Source organism: Sus scrofa, chromosome 13, assembly GCF_000003025.6.
Source record: "Sus scrofa isolate TJ Tabasco breed Duroc chromosome 13, Sscrofa11.1, whole genome shotgun sequence".
Lineage (NCBI taxonomy): Eukaryota > Metazoa > Chordata > Mammalia > Artiodactyla > Suidae > Sus > Sus scrofa.
The window spans coordinates 207,511,104-207,531,662 of NC_010455.5; the positions used below are offsets into that span (position 1 = coordinate 207,511,104).

At 62.0% G+C, this 20,559-nt stretch overlaps 1 protein-coding gene across 1 annotated transcript in view; it reads right to left on the reverse strand.

The window, feature by feature from the left end:
- The window catches only part of ITGB2 (integrin subunit beta 2), a 29,828-nt gene continuing 12,446 nt past the window's right edge, over positions 3,178-20,559 (reverse strand). Inside the window, 15 exon segments of the mRNA NM_213908.1 lie at positions 3,178-3,722; positions 3,857-4,023; positions 5,559-5,761; positions 6,065-6,284; positions 6,397-6,641; positions 6,716-6,903; positions 8,174-8,314; positions 9,056-9,145; positions 11,210-11,305; positions 12,604-12,759; positions 13,312-13,553; positions 13,720-13,890; positions 15,069-15,249; positions 17,300-17,388; positions 17,659-17,719. Of these exon segments, the coding sequence (NP_999073.1) occupies positions 3,660-3,722; positions 3,857-4,023; positions 5,559-5,761; positions 6,065-6,284; positions 6,397-6,641; positions 6,716-6,903; positions 8,174-8,314; positions 9,056-9,145; positions 11,210-11,305; positions 12,604-12,759; positions 13,312-13,553; positions 13,720-13,890; positions 15,069-15,249; positions 17,300-17,388; positions 17,659-17,716 (2,310 nt within the window). The 5' untranslated portion in view covers positions 17,717-17,719 and the 3' untranslated portion in view covers positions 3,178-3,659.

Here is a 20,559-nt window from a genome sequence, read left to right on the forward strand (position 1 = left end):
TCTTAATCCTGCTGACATCACCTGAGGCCCAATTCAAAGCAGCCACGCCAGCACGCATGTGCATACCACACACACACACACACACACACACACACACACACACACACACACACCCAGACACGCCCAGTGACGATGTCCAAACTTGGTGGGCGAGATGCTCCCGGGAAGGGCTGGCAGCGGGGGCGTCAGCTCTTCTAGTCCCCACCTGCCCCGGTGAGGGTCCCAGGTCCCAAACAGTAAGAGACCCTCGCACAGTTAGAATTCAGAGTAGTAGGGGACCCAAGGCCAGATGCCCTCCCGCAGGGGCCCGTTTGCAGGTGTGATGCTGTGACCTCCTAAGACACACATTTGGGTCCTCAGCCACCGAAGGCGCAGAGCGCCAGAAACCCTTGGCAGTTCCGGAGTGGCGAGTGGTCAGTGTGTCTTGTCGTCCATCACAATCCCCTTTGGACCACATCTGAGTTTGCTCTGGGGGTGATGTTTGGAAAGCAGCTGTGCATGGGGGCTGGTTGCCAGGGAAACGTTCAGCCCCCCCATCCCCACCTCCAGAGAGGGGAGATGGCTGGAGTGATATAACCCATCCTGCTGGCATCAGGGAACCTCTGTAGAAACCCAGGAGGATGGGATTCAGGGGGCTTCCAGGGCTGGGCAAGTGAGCTCTGGGACACAAAAGACCTGCGCCCCCCCATACCCTGCCCCGGGCACCCCTTTGTCAGGGTATTCATTTATTACAAAAATAAACCCATAATCTAGTGAGTAAACGGTTGTCCAGTTCTGTGAGCCACTCTAGCAAATTAATCCACTCTCTGGAGTTCCCTGGTGGCTCAGCAGGTTAAGGGTCTGGTACGGTCGCTGTAGTGGCTTAGGTCACTGCTGTGGCACGGGTTTGATCCCTGGCCTGGGAACTTCTGCATGCCATGGGCACAGCTAAAGAAGAGAAAGAAGAAAAAGGAAAAAATTCGGAGTGCCCGTCGTGGCGCAGTGGTTAACGAATCTGACTAGGAACCATGAGGTTGCGGGTTTGATCCCTGGCCTCGCTCAGTGGGTTAAGGGTCCGGTGTTGCCGTGAGCTGTGGTATAGGTCGCAGAGGCGGCTTGGACCCCGAGTTGCTGTGGCTCTGGCGTCGGCCAGTGGCTACAGCTCTGATTAGACCCCTAGCCTGGGACCCTCCACACGTACTGCATGAGCGGCCCTAGAAAAGGCAAAAAGACAAAAAAAAAAAAAAAAAGGAAAAAATTCATCAAATCTCTGATCTATATCCACTAGAAGCACACGTGACATGACAACCTGAGCTTGTGACTGGTGCCTGTTGGGGACAAGGGGCCAGGCGGTCTCATGAGACCGATCCCTTGTTCACCTGTGAGACCGCCAGGCAGATGGTGGCAGAACGGAGTTACCTTCGTGGGGCACCTGGTTAGCGTCCTCAGAGAACCGACCTAATTGCTGTGGGGAAAATGCACACGCCCGAGGGGCCACCGTTTGGGTTTGCCTAGATGGCAGGGACTTCGAGGGTTCAAACCAGGACGTCCCAGGCCATCCTGGGTAGTTGGTCCCTGGGCCTACCTCGCCTGGGCCATCTGCTGCTTCGGGTGGAAACCTGCCTGGCTGGGGGCCCAGCCCTGAATTCCGGATCTGGGCTGGGGGCCTGCCGTGTTACAGCTCAGATTTGTTCACAGCGCAACTCCCCTGCAAGCAGCACTTACCCCGCCACACACACTCCTGCGGGAGGCTGGGGGAGGGGCAGGGCCCCCGACCCGACCCGTGGCCTTAGCAGCATCCTTGTTCACCCCCAGGTGGGTGGGGCCTGGGACGGACCTGGGGCAGAAGAAACTGCCAAAGTGCATGATGGTACACGATGCAGACTTTATTAAAAAAGGATAAAACAAACCCACTCATGGAAAATGCACTCGGAGCCTAGAAACAAGCACCCCTGGAGTTGCTTAAGTGACAAAGGTTTTGATGATGCTAAGTCTCAAAAGCTGACTTTAAAACAGGAAGGGAAGGAGAGCAGGAGGGAGGCTGTGGCTCGGGGTGGGGCGGCCCCGCACTCCGGCTGGGCGTCTGGGGTCCGAGGGGCACAGGGTGTCGCCGGAGAACCGCACTGGGTTGTAGGAGTGGGGAACACAATCGCCACGGGTGTCTGTGTGGACGCGGATGTGCGGGAGAGGCACGGGCAGGGGAGGGACTGCACCCGGGGACCTCAGACGAAGGTGCCAGAAGTGCCTGTGTGACATCGTTGGGGGAAGGCGGCTGCAGGGGGACCTTTGGTGAGCAGATCACGTGTGAGGAGAGGCTTGTCTGCTGGAGGTTCTTGGCGGGAAGGGTCAAAGGTTGGGAAGGGGTGTTCCCGTCCTGGCACAGCGGAAAGGAATCCCACTAGGAACCAAGAGGTTGCCAGTTCAATCCTTGGCCACACTCAGTGGGTTAAGGATCTGGCGTTGCTGTGAGCTGTGCTGTAGGTTACAGATGTGGCTCTGATCCTGCCTTGCTGTGGCTGTGGTGCAGGCCAGCAGCTGCAGCTCCGATTAGACCCCTAGCCTGGGAACCTCCATATGCCACGGGTGCAGTTATAAAAAGAAAACAAACAAACAAACAAAAAACGTCAGGAAGGGGCAGAGCCACCCAGATTCACCAGGTGGGGAGATGGGATGGCCCAACACTGCCTGAAAGCGATTTCATTTTGTTCTGCTGGATCTTAATGTGGAAATAAAGCCTGAGTCTCCTCCTGGGCACAGAAGGACATGGAACCATTAATAAGGGGAAGGGTTAAGCTTTGGCCATTCTGTTTCAAATCCACTTTTTAGGAATAGGGCAGGAAGGCAAGGTGAACAGGGCGGGAATGGTGAGGACAGGACGGTGGGGGCCTGAGAGCCTTGCCACACTGCCTGCTCGCGCGGTGGACACCGCACTCCTGGCTCGGCACAGCGGAGCCCGTGTAGTGTCTGCGAGGGTGACAGACACCGGCGCCTCTTTCTTGCCTCGGCCGTGTTCAGGTTCCTCAGCAGGACCCCCTTCAGTGAGGCTGCCCCCCGCCCCTTGCCTCCTGCCCGGTCCTCTGAAAGCTGCCTAAGGTGAGGGCCAGGGACCAGGGAAGATAGGGGCCAGGCTCTCACGGCCACCACGTGAGGAAGGAGGAAAGAGAAACTGGCTCCAGGGCACAAAGTCGGCAGGACCCGGGGAGTGTGGGCACAGCTGAGATGGGGCGCAGAGCCCAGCCCCCAGCGAGCCTCTGCAGATTTATTCGATTTTTTTCCGTGCACATGATTGGAAACAGCATAATCACAGGAATGCAATTCTATTCCCTATAAGTTCACATATAAATAAATCGGAATCTCCATCCATCTGACTGCTGTGCTAATTTTTACAAAGGAAGACAGGTGTCTGACCTTACGAGACACAAGCGAGTCCTTTTTCAAGTGGCTACCAGAAGTCACACCTCTCAGAAGCGGGAGATTGTCCCTTCCGATGAGTCCATTGAAGCATCTGAACAGATCCGTCATTTGGGGCGCAGGGAAAAGAGCAGGTTTTCAGCTGATGTTGAGGGGGTCGGGGTGGGGGGGCGTCAGCTGGGTCCGCCAGGCAGGGTCACGGTCAGCCTGCTGGAGGGGAGGCGGCCCCGTCTGGGCGGAGCAGAAGGCCTTGTCTTCACCAAGCACCCCTAGCGCTCAGCAAACTTGGGGTTCATAACTGTCGTGGTGGCGCTCTTGAAAAGGGGGTTATCCTGTGAGAAAAGCAAACATGATGCGTCAGCGCAGGAGGGAGGAGCTGGCCCCGGGGCAAGCGCGCAGCCCCCAGCAGACGCCGACGGCTCGGGGCAGGGGGTGGGCACCCTCGCAGGGGCCTGGGACCACTCACGTTGTTCCACTGGGACTTGAGCTTCTCCTTCTCGAAGCGCTTGTACTCCCTGAGGTCACTCAGGTGGGTCAGGACCTTCCAGATGGCCAGCAGGAAGATGCCCACGAGCACGACTCCCCCCACGGTGCCCCCCACGATGGCGGCGATGTTGGGGCCTTTCACACACTCTAGGCAAGGAGGCGCACAGGGGTGTCAGGCCCTCCGGACTCACAGGCCCCTGTGCCCCGGCCTGTCCCCCGCACAGCCTTGGGGACAGGTAGGTGAGCAAACCAGCCCGGCCGGGCCCCCAGGCAGGGAGCGTGCAGGCCCTGTGGCTCCAAATGAAACGTGGAAGCCCCTTGTTACGGAGAAAGAAAGGGGGGCCCACAATGCCAGTAACCAGGGCCAGACACCAGCCTCCCGCCTGGACAGCCAGTGACCTGGTCCCTGGAACCGAAGACATTTGGGGTCACAGTTTAGGGTCTGGGCTCTCTTGTAAAGCCAGTCCCCAGGAAGCCAACGGCTGCAGCCTTGGGGTTGAGGGGGGTGGAGTCCCAGTCCCTGAGGGGCCGTACCCAGCCTCCTTCTGAGCTTGGGGGCTCTGGAGGGCATAACGCCCCGCCTCGGCCCCTGGCAGAGGCCCTGGCTCTGTGGAGGCTGAAGCTGGCTCCACTCCACTGGAGAGGAAACAGACGCTCAGCAAGTCAAGCGCCAGCGCACCCTCCGTCACCCGGGCCCTTCCAGGAGCCTCGCAGTCCTCACAGAGGCTGAGTGGCGCAGCCACGTCTGCGCAAAACTAGACCCGACCCCAAATCTGCTGTTGAAAACCCTGTGGAGATGCATCCGCCCTGGCAGGCTGGGCTCTGCAGCCCTGGGGCCATGCAAAGCGCCTTCCTGGGGGTCCCGCAGTGGGTGGGGGGAGCTGGGAGCAGGTCCCAGTCCCACAAGGACTGCTGGGTAGGCTGCTGTCTCACATTTGGTGCTGTCGCCCGAGAGGCTGGCCTCGAAGTCCTGTCCCCTCAGCCCCCTTGAGCTGGGAAGGGGGAGGGGCAGGTGCTGAGAGTGGTGGGTTCACACTTCTCCAGGTGCTGCTGCTTAAACCCACCTTCTCTTGGCTCTGGACCCCAAGTCCAAGTGTCCTTGTCATTGTCACCCAATGTACCTCCACAAAACTGACCTACCCTCCACCACCACCTGTCCCCATCCCTCCAAATCCTGCCGAGATTTGCTTCCAAGGGCAGGCTCTGTCCATGCCACCCTCAGGACACCAACCCAGCCCTGCTTGGCGCCTGGATGGGGCAGTGGCCCTTCACAGGTCTGCCCCCGGCTAGTGAGAGCACAGCTGGCAACTCTGAAAGCTGCGGGCAGCCTCCTGGTACATCTGGAAAGGGACCTGAGGCCTCTAGCGGGGGACTCCTGGGGCCCCAGGAAACGGCTGGCAGCTCCCACCCTCTCAGCCCCTGGTCTTGGAGGGGCCTTCTGACCTCTGACCTCGGGGACACGCTCCGCCAGCGTCTTTGCCACTCGGAACCAACCCGCATGTCCCCCACCCCCTGTCACCGGAACCTATGAGGACAGGGTCTGTCTCTGGCAGCACCCCTGCAGGCAGTAGCGGCCCCAAGGGCAGTGGGTGCCCCGAGCAGCGGCGGGAACGCGGCGAAGACCCGGTGCTGAGCCCGCCGGAGGACCCGGTGCTGAGCCCGCCCGGCCCGCCCCAGCTCACCGCGCGTCTCCTCCACGTGCAGGTCGTAGTTGTCCCGGCCGTCGCGCTGCACCAGGAAGTAGGTCATCCAGCAGCCCTCGGAGTCCCGCTCATTGCACTTGCGGCCCGACATCCGGCTGGGCAGCAGCTTGGTGGTCCCGCACTCCGCGCTGCAGTTTTTGGCGAAGGGGCCGGTGTCGAACTTCAGGCACTCGGCGCATTTGCTGCAGGGGAGCGGAGGGGTGAGCGCGGGCCCGAGGGGTGCAGGCCCGGGGGCGCGGGGGCGCGAAGGCCGGCCGGGGGGCGCGCGGCTGCCGCCTGGGCGGGGAGCAGGGGGCGGGGCCGTGGCCTCTGACACCTCGCGGCCCCGGGCCACCCGGAGCTGCAGGCCTGTGCAGGCCGGTCGGGGGGTCGGGGCGGGGGGGGGGGGGAACCGCCCGCCCGCGCCCCGCGCCCCGCGCCTGGCCCTGCAGCGGTTCTCCCCGGGTCGCGGTGGCGCGAGGCCGGCGGGGCGGTGGGACACTCACGCGTAGCGGGCGCAGGGCACCTGGCAGCTGGGGCAGTCGGTGCACAGGGGCGGCTGGTAGCCAAAGTCACACTGGCACACGTTGCAGCGGCACCGGCCGCGGCCGCTGCACTCGACGCCCTGCAGGTTGAGGCAGCCCTGCGTGGACTTGAGGCACTGGCACGCCGAGCCCTCGAAGCCTTCTTGGCACCTGCAGGTGCCGCAGAAGCAGAGGCCCCGCTCTGGAAGACAGGGCCCAGGGCACTCAGCACGCATCCCGCCACTCCTGCCCGCCCGCCCCGGCCTCGGCCCCGCGCTCTGAGCCTCTGCCTGTGGCCTGTTCCCAGTGCTCACTCTCGCCCCCGCAGACTTGGCCATCGAAGCGCTCGCAGTTCATGTTGTCACACTCGCAGAACTGGCCGTAAATCTTCTTGTTGGGCACGTCGCTCGTGTGGCACACGCACTGCCCGCAGATGCAGTCGCCCAGCCCCGAGCAGATGATGGAGCTGTTGTCCTTGCGGCAGCTTCCTTCCAGCTCCTGGCTGCTCCGGCCCTGCGTCTGGCACTCGCAGTGCTTCCCGATGTAGCCGGCATCGCACCTGCAGCGGGATGCGCCGTCACCGCCCGTCCTGCTGCCGGCGCCGGCGCCGAGGGCGGGGCCTCCGGGCCTCACCTGCAGACCCCGCACTCCATGGAGCCCTTGTTGCCGCAGAGGCTGCGCTCCTTGCTGCTGTCCCCGCAGCGGCACTCACACTGGGGGAGCACCCGCACGGTCACCGTGTCGGTGAAGCCCAGCGCCCGGATGACGAACGACTGCTCCTGGATGCACTCGGAGGCGGTGACCTTCACCTGGAAGGTGATCTGTGCGGGGACACGGGGCGCAGGTGAGCACCAGGCACTGCGGTCACGACTCTGCTCGGATCTCCTTCCTGGGCAGCCTGGTCAAGGGCACGGCCTGGCAGGGTGAGGGGCAGCATCCTGGGCTCCTAGGCGGGGCTACCGACGCCGCTGGGCGGGGGAGGAGGGCGTGTCCTGGGGTGGAGGAGGACAAAGGCCTGGCCGCTCCGCGTGGCTCCAGGATTTGGGAGCAGAGATGAGGGAGGCGAGGAAGAAACTTGGAAACTCAGAGTCTGAGGCGCTGGAACAAGCTCCCCCCCACCACTGCCCCACCCCGCCCCAGCTCCTGTACCCATCATCCCCTGGTGGCTTAGACGTGGCTTCGGGGGTCTTTAGAATACTTTTAATCACACATCCCTTAGAAGGGGTTTCAAAGTGACTTTATAAAGGATATATATTTTCCCACATATTTTGTCCTGAAGCCCAGTAGGCTGAGATGCCAGAATCCCACAGGAAGTCCTAGGTTTTGCCTGCAGGGTTGTATTCTGACCCTGAATGCCCAAGGGAAACTGAATGGGACAGGGCAGAGTCCCCGCCACGCACACTGCACCCCCAGAGCAGAAGCCAGCACGAGCGCCTGCTTGTCCAAAGCAAGCCTCACTGTAAGTCAGTTTACGTGAACTTCCCCCTGGACATCAGGACAGAGCAGGAGCATTAGGGAAGCAGTCAGCCAATCAGAGACGGAGGAAATTCCCGCGGATCCCCCAGGGCGAGAGGAGATGTTTCAGGAAGAGGTCGCACGCGGCATTCACATATTTGAGAGAATCCCAGTGTCATTTAGAAATGCAACGAATGCAGGCATTTTGCTGAATATTAATTCCCAGCTGGCAAAAGGAAAAGTTTAATCATGCCGGGCGTGACGAATTTAAAACATTAGGGAAATAACTAGGTGCCTGTTTCTACCCCCCTGTGCGGCCCCTGATTTAATGTCTTTGTCAAAAAACAAAACAGAAACACAAAAAATTGGAGAATCAAACCAAAGCAGATGCCCAGGGTGGCAGGAGGGCCCTTCTCAGGCGGGCGGTGCTGTGCCCAGCGTCTGCCCCCAGGGGGCGCTGCCACCCTGGCAGTGGCTGGTCCATACCAGGTCCCAAATAGCTTTTGGCCTACTCAGGGGGCTTTCAAAGGGAGGGAACTGGACCCGGGAGAACCCGGCCCATCCCTTGCTGGTGTCCCCTCCTCGCTGTCCCCTGGGGGCCCCTTCCAGAGGCTGGGGCGGGGAGGGGAGCCTCACCGGGACGTTGATCTGGACGCCGTCGCAGTCCCCTCTGGGCTGGTTCACCTGCGACACCCCGTTGCTGCAGAAGGAGTCGTACGTGACCTTCAGGGTGTCAGGGAGGGCGTTGTGATCCAAAAACACTCTGGAGGACAGTTTCTGTGGGCAAAGAGCAGCACCACTGGGATGGTCCCGCTGTCCCGGCCTCTCCGGGTCCACAGCTTGCGCCCCTCATCCCTCCCTCCGCCCACTACACCCCGAGAGCTGGGCAGGGGCCAGGTCCTGTGCCCCACGCCCCCCAAGACAGGCCTTAGAGGGGACGGACATGGAGACAGGGGACAGCCCCTGGAGAATGGGGGCTTGACCGTCCACTCGGCACTGAAGCCTGAGCGCCTGGCTCGGGGTGGGGCTGGGAAAGCTGTTTACGTGAATGAGAGGGATGGAGACAGAGACAGAGATAGAGAGGTGACAGCCACTGAAGAAGGCAGAACCCCCAGAGGCAGCAGCTGGAGCTCGGGGGTTCAGGGCTCCAACAGGGTCTGAGCAGCATACAGAGCTTCCTCAACGGGGCCAGAGGCCCTGCTGGCAGATCATGAGCACAGCCCTTATCAGGCACCTCCAGCAAAGCCATGCTGATGATGCCAGCAGGACCGCCAGCTGGAGGAGGGCCTGGTGCCTGGGGTCCAGGCAGGGCACGGGAGGGCCTGGTGGGGCACCTTCCATGCCTGGGAGCAGTGCCAGGGTGAGTTCGTCTGGGAAGCCTGAACGTGGCCCGTAAAAGGCAGGGGCTCTCCTCTGCCGACCACCCTTGTGGACCTGCTGGCGGGCGGGCGGGGGGGGGGGGCTTAGCTTACTGCCGGGCCCCCCAGCCGAGCGCCCTGGGAAGCGGGGGGAACTCACATTGTAGGCGTTCTTAATGAGCTGGACCACGTTGCTGGAATCCTCCGACAGCTCCCCGACGGCGGACTTGGGGATGATGTCTGTGAGCTTCTGCCAGGGGAGAAGACAGGCGGTCGCGGCCAGAACCCCGGTGCCAAGGGAGCCTCCGCATCCAGTCAGTTCCGTAACAGCCCAGAGGGCTCCCTTCCTGCCTGAGGAGCAGCCCAGAGAGCTCCGACCTATTGTATTTCGTCACAACAGCATGTGGCGAGTGGCCAGCATTTCACGACTGGCTCCCAGGAAGAGAAAAGCCCAGGACCCCAGCGGCTGCTGATCTGCTAGGCAGAAATCCCTGCCACCCCCGCTGATTTCAAGCTGGTGACATCCCTGAGGGCAGAGCTGGCAAGACCCCACCACGCCGCTGTGAGTGGCACAGACACCCCAGGGGTAGGTGGTCTCAAGCGGGGCCTACAGTCGGGAAGCGATGCCTTCTGAGTGTGTGGGCGAGGCGATGTAACTGAATTTTACTAGTGACGCGTTCAACGGCAGTGTGACCCTTGGCTCCGGCAGGCTGGGGGCCAGCTGGTCCGGCGGCACCTCTGGGCGTGGGCAGGCCGGACACTCTGTCATGCAGGCCAGCCTGGGCCCAGCCCCCAGGGGTCGAGGTGCCCCCCCCACCCCAGCTCAGCTCAAGGTGGCGCCCTCCTTCACGAGAGGTTGCACCACGACTTTGTCTTGCGGAACCAAGGGTTGGGCAGCGTCCCTGTCCCGAGGCCCTGCTGGGTGCCCCAGAATGGAGCCCAGTCCCCGCCACAAAGCTCACAAGGACCGTCACACCTGGCCGCCCCTGGCCTTGGCCGCCGTCTCCCCTCCACCCCAGCCTGAGGACCCCAACGTGGCTCAGGAAGCCCAGCTCGCCCACACTTTCCTGGGCACCTGCCCTCCCCACAGTGCAGAAACACATGCCAAGGACACAGGCATACAGACTAGGGTCTCCTCGACCCCCTCCCCCAGGAGCCCCGGGAGCGGGGGTCAGGAAGCTAAGGCTCAGAGGGCCAGGGACCCTGGTGCGTCTCCCTTGCTCTCAGGGGTCAGGGAGCAGGGTCTGGGGTCTGAGTCCCTGTCTCCTGTCTGGAACAGGACTCCTGCTCTTAGAGCAAATGCCCGGGGCCCGCTACCACCAGTGAGGAGAGACCGTCAGGTCCAAAGGAAGGTTAGGGGCACAGCGGCTGCGGATCCTGGCCTGCCGGCCCTCTGGGGTGGGGTGCGAGTGGTCTCTCAGTGGCATTAGTCATCAGCCCCGCATGGACCCTGTGGCTTGGCCAGCTCCCACCATCCGTCATCCTCAGGGGTCTCCTAGACACCTGCCCCTCTCCCTTGGTGTCCTCCGCGTCCTGTCCCTGATCCGGGGCCCGGAAAGCTGCTGGTCCCACAGTCCGCCCCCGCCAGTGCCCCTCGCCTCACAGGCAGGCCGCAGGACGCAGCAGGAAGTGGAACGGAACTTTGCGAAGGAGGGGGGCCGGAGGCTCCCCCCTGCCCAGCGCAGCCAGAGAGGCCGCCCACGGCGAGCCCCGCAAACGGAAACACAAAACACAGCGGGTAAAACAGCCTCCCCACCCCACGCCTGAAGTTCCTGAGAGCGAGGAGGACAAGACAAAGACTCCGGGAGGAAAGAAAATCCCCGCCAGGGTTTCAATGGTAAGAAGAGCAATTCAGTAAAGCCAGGCTGGACCCAGGGCTCCTGAGGCTGGGGAGGACATGGGGTCACCGCGGTTTTGGGGTGCACAGCCTCTCAACCCGGAGCTGTGTGCTGGAGGTTCCAGAATGCTCCCGTGTGCACCTTACACTGTGTGAGCAACGCTTATGGGCACACATATGTAGACACAAAACAAGGAACCTGCCCCGATGCCGAGAACGAGGGCTGCTGACCCCAAGGGTTTGCGGTGTTGGAGCAAAATCCCTGATGACTGACCTTCAGGGACTGGTCCGTGTCACGCGGCCTAAAGAGGCCTCCGCTCCCCCGAGACAGCACCCACTCCCCGAGACCCGTGGCTGCCTGTGTGGCCATGGCCTGAGCGTCTAGCGTGGACACAGAACTCAAGCCGTGGTTCCCCTGGGTGTCGTCATCACTCAGCTCTAGCGCCTCCTGCCGCCGGGTCGCTCACCTCCACCTACCTCATACGTTTTCACCATTTTCTTGGTCACGGCAAAGATGGGCTGGATGTTGCTCTCGGCCAGTTTGTGTGCCAGCTGTCCCACTGATGGGTAGTCCTAGATAGGGGAGCCCAGTCAGACGCAGTCCTGAGGCTGAGGACAAACCATCCAGGCCGCTCGTGCCCTCCCGCTGGCAGAAATGACTGCCTAGGGCACAGAGGCTCAGCCCGGGCTCATGCTGTGCGGGGCCGTTCCCAGTGACGTGTGCAAACGCGGAAGACAATGGCATTAGAAGGAGAACCGAGGTGCTGAAATACACTCCAGAAAACAGGAAAAAGTCCCACGTGCTTCTTGATCAATGCACCAAAAAAGAAATCCAGGAGCTCCTGCTGTGGCCAACGGGATCCATGGCATCTTGGCCGTGCTGGGCGCGGGGCTGATTCCCAGCCGGCACGGTGGGTTGAGGATTGGGGGTTGGCGCAGCGGCAGCTTAGGTCACAGCACTGCTCAGATCTGATCACTGGCCTGGGAAGTCCATATGTCATGGCGCGGCCAGAAAAGAAAAGGAAAGGAAGAAAGAGAGAGAGTGGAGTTCCTGTCGTGGCGCAGTGGTTAACGAATCCGACTAGGAACCGTGAGGTTGCGGGTTCGGTCCCTGCCCTTGCTCAGTGGGTTGAGGATCCGGCGTTGCCATGAGCTGTGGTGTGGGTTGCAGACCCGGCTCAGATCCCGCGTTGCTGTGTTGCTGTGGCTGTGGTGTAGGCCCATGGCTACAGCTCCAATTCGACCCCTAGCCTGGGAACCTCCATATGCCATGGGAGTGGCCCAAGAAATGCCAAAAAAGATCAAAAAAAAAAAAAAAAAAAAAAAAAAAAGAAAGAGAGAGAAAGAAAGGAAGGGAGAGAGAAATGGAGAGAAAGACAGCCATCCAGGGGCAGACACTCAAAGTGGACAGGAGAGGGAACAGCGTTTTGGGGTGTCCGCTCTGTGGGGCTCTGGGAAAATGCCTCTATATTCTCCTGGCCGGAACCTTGGACACCGCCCCGCCCTCACCCACCTCCCCGCATGGGGGGTGCCTATTTTCACAACGCAGGGACTCGTGCAATTTCAGGCAGAGGCTCCTGGGACTCGGAGGTCACATTTTTCCTGTCCCTGTCCCGGGGCCCCTGAGACTGTCCACCAGTATCGCCCTGAGCCTGCAGGCTGCTGGTGGAGGGACCCCTAGGGCCCTGTCTCTAAAGTCCTCTGCTGGGCCTGGGGTTCACGATGCCAGGGTGCCAGGCATCATTTCACAGTGGCTGGGGCACCCCCAGAGGAGAGATTTCTGACCCCTCTGTGCCATTAAAGTGCCCCCCCGGGGCGAGGGCCCCTCCCGCATCCCTTTGCCGGCTGCCTCCAGCGGGCGCGGCACTCACGAATTCATTGCTGCTTTTGTATAAGTTGTCTTCCAGGTGGCAGCGGCCGTCGTTGGGGGTCAGGATGGCGCCCAGCTTCCCGTCGCCCGCAAAGTGGAAGCCATCGTCCGTGGCGAACACCAGCAGCCTGGTGACGTTGCGCCAGCCGATCTCCTCCTGCGGGGGTGAGCGGCCTGGGTTTCCCGGGGTCCCGCAGCTGGGGGGGCTGAGGCAGAGCTCGGGGTGGCGGCCTGGGCTGTGTGCCCCCCACTCCTGCGTCTTCCGGGGAGCAGAGGACCAGAGGCAGGGCCCAGCTGTTCGACTCAAGGTGCCATGTGCGGCCCAGATTCCAGCCGCCCAAGGTAGAAGGACTGCTGGCTGGGCGCCGGCTGGGCGGTGGGACAGTACATCACAAGCACAGCGCCAAAAGGCCCTGCAGGGTGAGGGGTCAGTGGGATGCACGGCCACTTAAGCCTTATAACTGTGGGCGGGGCTGGCAGGACACCCCCTCTTCCTTGAGGGGCGCTGAAAGTTGGGGTGCTTCTGCCGCAGGAACTGCCCGCATCAGGCCGTTCAGCGCCCTTGCCTTACAGGGTCCTTCGCTTATATTTTAGTTTCCAAAGATTTGCATGGGGTCGCAAGCTAATCGTGGGATCTGTGGGTGTCAGGACGGAGCCCCCCCCGCCCTGCACCCCCGGTCTGGAGACGTCAAGGACGGCGGGGCCTCACCGGGCACGCGGCCACCTGCATCATGGCATCCAGCCCGCCCTCGGGGGCGTCCAGGTTCCCCGAGATCAGCTGCTTGCCGACCTCCGTCTGGAACTGGTTGGAGTTGTCCGTGAGCTTGAGCACGTGCCGGAAGGCGAACGGGGCCTGGCATTCCTTCTCTTTGTTGGGGCAGGGGTTCCGCAGCTTCTCGGGGTGCGTGTTGACGAAGGGAAGCACCGTCTTGTCCACGAAAGACCCAAAGCCTGGGGGCGGGGGGGGCGTGAGCCTCGGCCTCCTGGCCTTGGCGGGGCGGGGGCGTGCCCGGGTGTTGCCCTGGGCCTGGGGGGTGGGGTGGGGGGGCGCGGGGGCCGGGGCGGGTGGGCAGTGGGCTGGCCCAGGGCTCGGGCGGGTCGGAGCGGGCGGCCTCACCGATGCGGCCAGACTCGGTGATCTCGTTGAGAGCCCTGAGCAGGTCGCCCCCCAGCTTCTTCACGTTGATGAGGTCGTCGAGCATGGAGTAGGACAGGTCCATCAGGTAGTACAGGTCGATGGGGTAGCCCTTGGCGCGCCGGAAGGTCACGTTGAACGTGGCCGCCTGACCTGCGGGGTCCCCAGAGAGTGAGGACCCGGGCGTCTCGAGCGTGGACGCCCCTGCAGGCTTCGGAACCCAGTGACGGCCCACCCCCGAGGCCTGCGGCCGACGCAGGGCACCCACGCGGATGGCGCGTGCAGACAAAGAGCGCTTTCTTTGTAGGAGACCGCGTGGCCCGTCTGGATGCTGAGAAGGCACCTTGTTTACCCGGCATCGAGGAAGTTCAGATCTGCTGGATCTCCCCGGATCGCCCCGGCAAGGCCTTCCGTGCCACCAGCCATCGAGCAAATCCTCCCGTCCCAGAAAGGAGTCCCATGCCGTCCTGGGGACACCCCGTCCTCAGCCACAGCCCCTCAGCTCTGCTCTTTGTTGCCCCCCCTTTTTTTTTTCGGTTGTGCCCACAGCAAGCAGAAAGTCCCTGGCCAGGGATCCAACCCACGCCACAGTGGCCACCCGAGCCACTGCAGTGGCGACACTGGAGGGTTAACCAACTGGGCGCAGGAGAAGACCTCCGCGCGGCCTTCATCGCAACCTGTGCGTGTAATTGCTTGTCGGTGTCTCAAAACCAACAGCCTGTGTCCCAGCTCCCAGGGTGCTGCCTGGCACACAGCAGGTACTCCACAGAGACGAGCGGAGGGAGTGAGGAAGCGTCCAAATCGAGTCCCCTGTGCCCGGCCCACTTTCAGCATCAGCTCCCCACTGGGCGGCCCTTCTTGGGACTGTGTCAGCGTGTGGCCGCCCTAGCCCTGCCCATGCCCACCCCTTACCCCCTGCTGCTCCATCCTGCTGCCTTCCTGAAGAGTGTGTCTCAGCACTAACAGGGATCTGGGTCCTGCAGCTGGGTTTGTGGTCAGGTCAGTGTGGACACTCCTGATTTAAGTGGCTTCTCCTATGCCTTGGCTACAGGACTTCTCAGAGCCTTTACACTGTCAAGAGTACCTGGCCTTCTGAGAGTGAGATAGACGAGTGTTTCCCAGATGGTTGTTCTCCCTTGTAAACAGGACATAGAACTCAGGGCTGAAAGACAGGGGGTCCTGGGGGCCCCCTCCCGGGGCCAGAGAGGAGAGCCCAGACTTTGGTTCCCAGCAGTCCCAGGGTTCCACACAGCCCGCCTTGCTGTCTGACCTGGACACCCAGGTACACGCACCATCGGGGCCTTGCTGGCCCCAGCCAAGGCCAAGCCTACCTGGTCTCAGGTAGAGTGTCACTTTCTGTGGGGACAGCTGCTTCTGGCCCCCTGCCTGGTCCTCCTGGGTCTCGGCCAGGCTCCTGGGATCCACGATGTCATCCGCGACACAGCCCTTTGCAAGCAGCTGCTCCCGCGTGTCACAGCGGACGGAGTCGGGCTCCCCTTGCCCAGAGAAGTTCTAGGGGGAAGCAGGAGTCAGGGGCAGGGCAGAGGAACACGGGGGCCACACTGCCCTTCCTCACCTGCGCTGGACTCAGGCAGAGGTCCCTGTGGGGGCGGGGACTGTGGGGGTGGGCGGCCAGGGACCTGGCTCTGAGCTTGCAGGCAGATGTCCCCCACTGCCTCCAGCAGCAGCATGGACTCCGGAACCAAGGTCTCCAGCCCCAGGCTGACCCACGGGGACCCTGCAGGCCCAGCGAGCATCTGGCCCGCTTCTCAGCAGCTCCTTCATCGCAGGAGCGGATCTCTCCCAAGGGGACTCCTGTGTCCCCCTCGGCGCAGGTGGCAGCCCCAGGGGACCTTGATCACAGGTCAGGGCCCTGGGCCAAGCGGTTCAGAAGGGGGCAGGCCTGAGGGGAGGGTGAGGGTCCTGGGTCCGGGGCGCTTATCTCCTGACCACTCCCCCCTACTCCCCCCCCCCAAAGGCCTCTGGATTTGGACAATCAGGGAGAGAGAAGGGGACGCGGGGGTGCAGCTGGGCTTCTTCCATGAAAGGAGAAGAACCAGGCGGGCAGAAGGCCGCTGGGAGCAGGGGCGGGGCCAGCAGAGGGGGCGGGGCAAGCAAGGCGGGGCCGGCGGGACGCAGGGGGCGGGGCCTCCTGAGCCGTCTCTCTACTGTCTTCGCGTTTGGAACCCAATGAATGCTTGAAGCACCGGACAAATAAAAGCTCCACAGGAGCAGAGAAGGAAGAAAGCTTTAAAATGGAATCCCCGTGGGAACAAGTGGACCTAAGTGTATTTGAAATGAGTATGATAAGATCATGAAAGGGAAGGGAGAGACCCGCCCTGCGGAGGGACTTTTCAAGCCCGGACAGTGACCGCACCCCTTAAAAGCAGAGGACACGGACCACACCCGACTTCCTCTCTGCGGTGGTGTGGGAACTCTGCAACCGCTTTCTGGGAACCGTAGGATTAAGAAAATGGGGAAATGTATTGCGGATGTAGGGAGCCAGGCTTCTCATGAAAGAGAACCAGGAACCTTCAGAAAAATGTCTCATCCCCGCCTCTGGTGGGGCCAGGGAAGTGCAGACCCGCCTGGCGCATCGGGTGATCCCAGAGAGTAAGAGAGCTCAAGAAATAATTCTGGGGGGCCAACAGGACACAGAGCCAGCCTGGGGACTCTGAAGGCCAAACAGGAACCATCTGAGCATCAAAATGATAAAATGAAAGTGATAAATTTCCAGTCTTTGATAAATTTGATGAATCTGTAAGTGAATGTGTGGTTCTTAAGAAAAGTCCCCGGGGGGAGTTCCCTGGTGGCCTAGAGGTTAAGGACCTGGCATTGTCACTGCTGTGACTCTGGTTACAGCTGTGGCCTGGGTTTGATTCCTGGCTTGGGAGCTTCTGCACACTGTGGGCACAGCCGGGGTTGGGGGCCTGGGGGGGAAGGAAATCCCTGGAAAGGTTAAGGGACAAAGGGGTTTGTCCTCGGGGGGCTCTCCAATGACTGAGAAACATTCAGTGTGGGCGCATCTGTGCTTCCAGTAGACCTGCGGCATCAGAATCTTGGGGATCCCCATGCGGAGAGCGAGGTCAGGATCTGGGGGTCCCCAGAGAGGGTTCCTGCCCAGGAGGGGGCCTTTGCCTTTCCTCCCAGAGGGCCTCACAGGTAAAACTTGAAATAACTCAGGACAGCAGACAGCCAGGTGTCCCACAGCGAGCTCCGCACTCCCGCCTGCGGAGAGCGCGCCGCGGGGCAGCCACCCTCCTCCCGCCGGCCTCCCTCCCCGTGCTCCGCTCTCATGTCTGCCTCTGCCAGGCTGCCTGGGGACCGGCTCTCTCTACTGTCTGTCTGTCCCTCTGGCAACACCGTGCCCCCGGGCCGCTCCTGCCCCACTGGAAAGCGGACTGGGGATGCGGCCGGGACGGCAGTTTCAAGGCAGAGAAGGGAGTCCCGCCCAGGAGGTGAGAAGGGAAGGGCCGGCCACCCGTAAGGACGGGCCACCCGTAAGGACGGGCCACCCGTAAGGACCGTCTGCATGGCTGGCGCTGTTCGACGCGACTCTTACCAGCTTCTGGCACCAGGCACAGCCGGGTCCCGACTCAATGCAGTCCCGGCAGGTGCTGACCTTGTACTTGGCACACTCCTGGGAGAGGGCTGGTGGGGACAAAAGGCTGGTGAGTGTGACAGCCCGCCCCCCCCCCCCCCGCCACCGCCCGCAGAGACAGCAGGTCCTGGGGGTGAGAATGGATGACCAAGCCCGCAGGCGGGGTGGTGAAGAGGAGGGTGAGTAGGGACCAGGACAGAGACACCAGGCTCCCAGGGAGTGGCCCTGGGAGCCCACATCAGTCCTATGTGGAGGCGCAGGGCTGGCACTGCCCAAGGTAGGGGGCCTTCCATCCAGGAGGATTTGAGGGTGCCACTCACCGGACCGGAGGGTGAGCAGGCCCACCAGGAGGAGCAGCGGGGAGCACCGGCACAGCATGTCCTGTGGAGGCAAGGGGCTCAGTGACGGGGCCTCCGACCCCAGATTCAGGGCCTGGAGATGCAGATCTGGGAGGGTGCTCGGTGCTGGGGTGGGGCCAACCGGGGTCAGTGTCCCCAGCTGCCCTGCCATAGGGCTGTGCTGCCCGCAGGGGAGGAGGCCTGAGCCAGGCTGTGCGGGCTCCACGCCGCTGAGTCCCCCAGGCCGCCACCTATGTGTCTCCTGCCAGTGAGACACACGCACTCGTGCCCACTACACGCTGCACACATCACACGTGCCCGTGTCCACCACCCGGGCGACCGCACACACACCCTCGAGGTGCTGCATGCTCTGGGTCAGGCCATGCGTGGCCCTCATGGCAGAGGCGGAACCAGGACTGGAAAGAGAAGCGAGCTCTGAGCACCTCCGGCGGCGCCAGGACGTGCTAGCTCCTCGCTGGGCTCCCCGCCGGCAGGGCGGGGAAGGGTATCTTATGGGGCCTTCATGGGACAGACCCGGCCCTGCCGTGTCCTCTGCCTATGCACGAGAGATCCTAGGAAAGCTGTAGTCTCCCCTGAGTCACAAAACCCTGGCTCCAGAATTAGTGATGAAAAGGATGCGAACACACAGAGACAAAAATCGCAGAGTTGCCACGAGACCTGCTACCATGTAAACAGGAGCTCCCACTGTGGCTCAGTGGGAACAAACCCGACTAGGATCCTTGAGGATTCGAGTTTGATCCCTGGCCTCGCTCCGTGGGTTAAGGATCTGGCGGTGCTGTGAGCGGTGGCGTAGGTCGCAGACGCAGCTGGGATCCCACGTTGCTGGGGCTGTGACACAGGCGGGCAGCTGCAGCTCCAATTGGACCCTTAACCTGGGAACCTCCATATGCCATGGGTGTGGCCCCCAAAGCAAAAAAAGCCAAAACCCAAAACAAAATTTAAATAACAAATCAGCCACATGGCGGAGACACAGCATCTTTCATTCGTCCCTGAAGGACCCAGACCATGGTATCTGAGGCATGTTTCCTGACTTCTTTTGCGTGCTGCAAAAGCTCCACCAAGTGGAAGAAATAAACGACACGACGACTGAGAGCACGTGGCCCCCAGACCCACCGGCGCCTGAGGCTGTCAGACCCCCGTGGGGACACTGCCCTGTTACCTCACCGTCAACCAGAGAACCAACCGTGTGCAAGCTGAGCACAAAAGCTGGGACGCCCCTCCCGCACCTGCTCTTTACAAACGCTTTGCTGCAGCGTCCTATTGGGGTGCAGCAGGCTAAGGATCTGGCCTTTCACTGCAGTTCGGGTTACTGCGGCGGCGCAGGTTTGATCCCTGGGCGGGGAACTTCCATATCTCTTGGGTGTGACCCAAGCAATGCTTTGCCAAACCCCTTAGGGACGTTCAGGGCATTCTGAGCACAGGCCCTTGCTTGGCTCTGCAATAATCCTTTCTCTGCTCCAAACTCCGACATTTCAGTTTGTCTGGCCTCACTGTGCACCCGGCGCACGACCTTGGGCGTGACAATAAACCAGCCTGGCCCGAGGCCACCAGCTCTAGGCTGTCATTATTTTGTTTTTCTTATTCTGCACCTGCTGTCATAAACATCCGGTGCCTGGGGCAAGACATGCGTGGGGCATGTGGCATTTGGCCCTCAGCGACTGGTCCTGATGCTCCCAGGGGCAGGGTTGTGGGGGCGGGGCCGAAGCCTGGCATTCTGGCTCTGCTTTTGGTTCTTGGAAGCGCCTTCGAACCTGCTGCCCGCTGTGCAGGCCTTAGCAAGACGGCTCTCCTCCAGGTCAGACCTCCTCCTGGTCAGCCCCAGGAGGGGTGGCAGGGCTTCCTGGGCACGTGGGCCCTGGTCTGAGAACCTGTAGGGCTGTGGCCTTTGATCTGACACCAAGGGCTGAGAAGCCAGCAAACCGGAGGTGGCAGGCAGGAAAGGGTGTGTTTTATCAGAACTCAAAATCAACAGGCTCACCCCGAGTACCTTTGACGGCAGCTCCTCTCCCCAGGGTACTGCCTTAGGGTGCTGGGCCGCACGGGGCCTCAGGGGCCCAAAGCTCCAACCCAGGGCCTGTCTGTGTGGAGGGACTTGTGGTCCCTGCTGTGGCCCCTGCCGTGGCCTGTGGGCCCCGGGTGCCCCTGGAGGTGGGCCCCGCCTGGCCTCTGCACTCCCAGCATCCGTGCCAGGGCTCTGGGTGGGGGAGGACCCCAGGAAATCCCTGGGGGTCCCAGTGCTTAAAGGCCCCCTGCCCCACCTTCCTGTCTTTTTGGAGGTGACCCTCTGCCTGGTCCCCAGCAAGGTTATAATCAGGAGCTAGAGGCATCAAGACAGACCCTTGGATCCTTCCTGTTTGGGTCAAAAGCGGAACTTCGGCCCTGCCCCAGCTTCCCTACCGCAGAGTGGGAGCAGCAAGGGGGTTTCGGTTCACTCCAGGCCCACGGTGTGTGAAAACCCCGTGTGCCCAGAGGGGGCATGGGCTCAGGCCTGTTTTCCACGTGGGTCCCCAAAGCTCTGAGGCTGGCCCCCCGCGGGGCCAGAGGGAGCCAGTCGAGCCCCTTGGCTGGACTGGGGCCAGGTCCAGTCAGTCTCGGATGGTGCCCCCACTGCTGAGGTGGGGCTGCTCCACACAGTGGGTGGAGACCCCCACCCCAAGCGCACCAGTGGTGTGTGTGGCACGGTGGGGTGCCGGTCCTGCGGGCTCCAGAGGAGGCCCTGCCAGCACAGCTGGACGCTCTCTCCTGTGGCCACAGACCGGACCCCAAACTGTTCCGATGACCAGCTTCTAAGTCAGGTCCTGGCACAGGGAGAGTGAGGCCCGGGGCAGCAGCGTGTGGCCCTGGCAGCGGTTACAGCCGGAG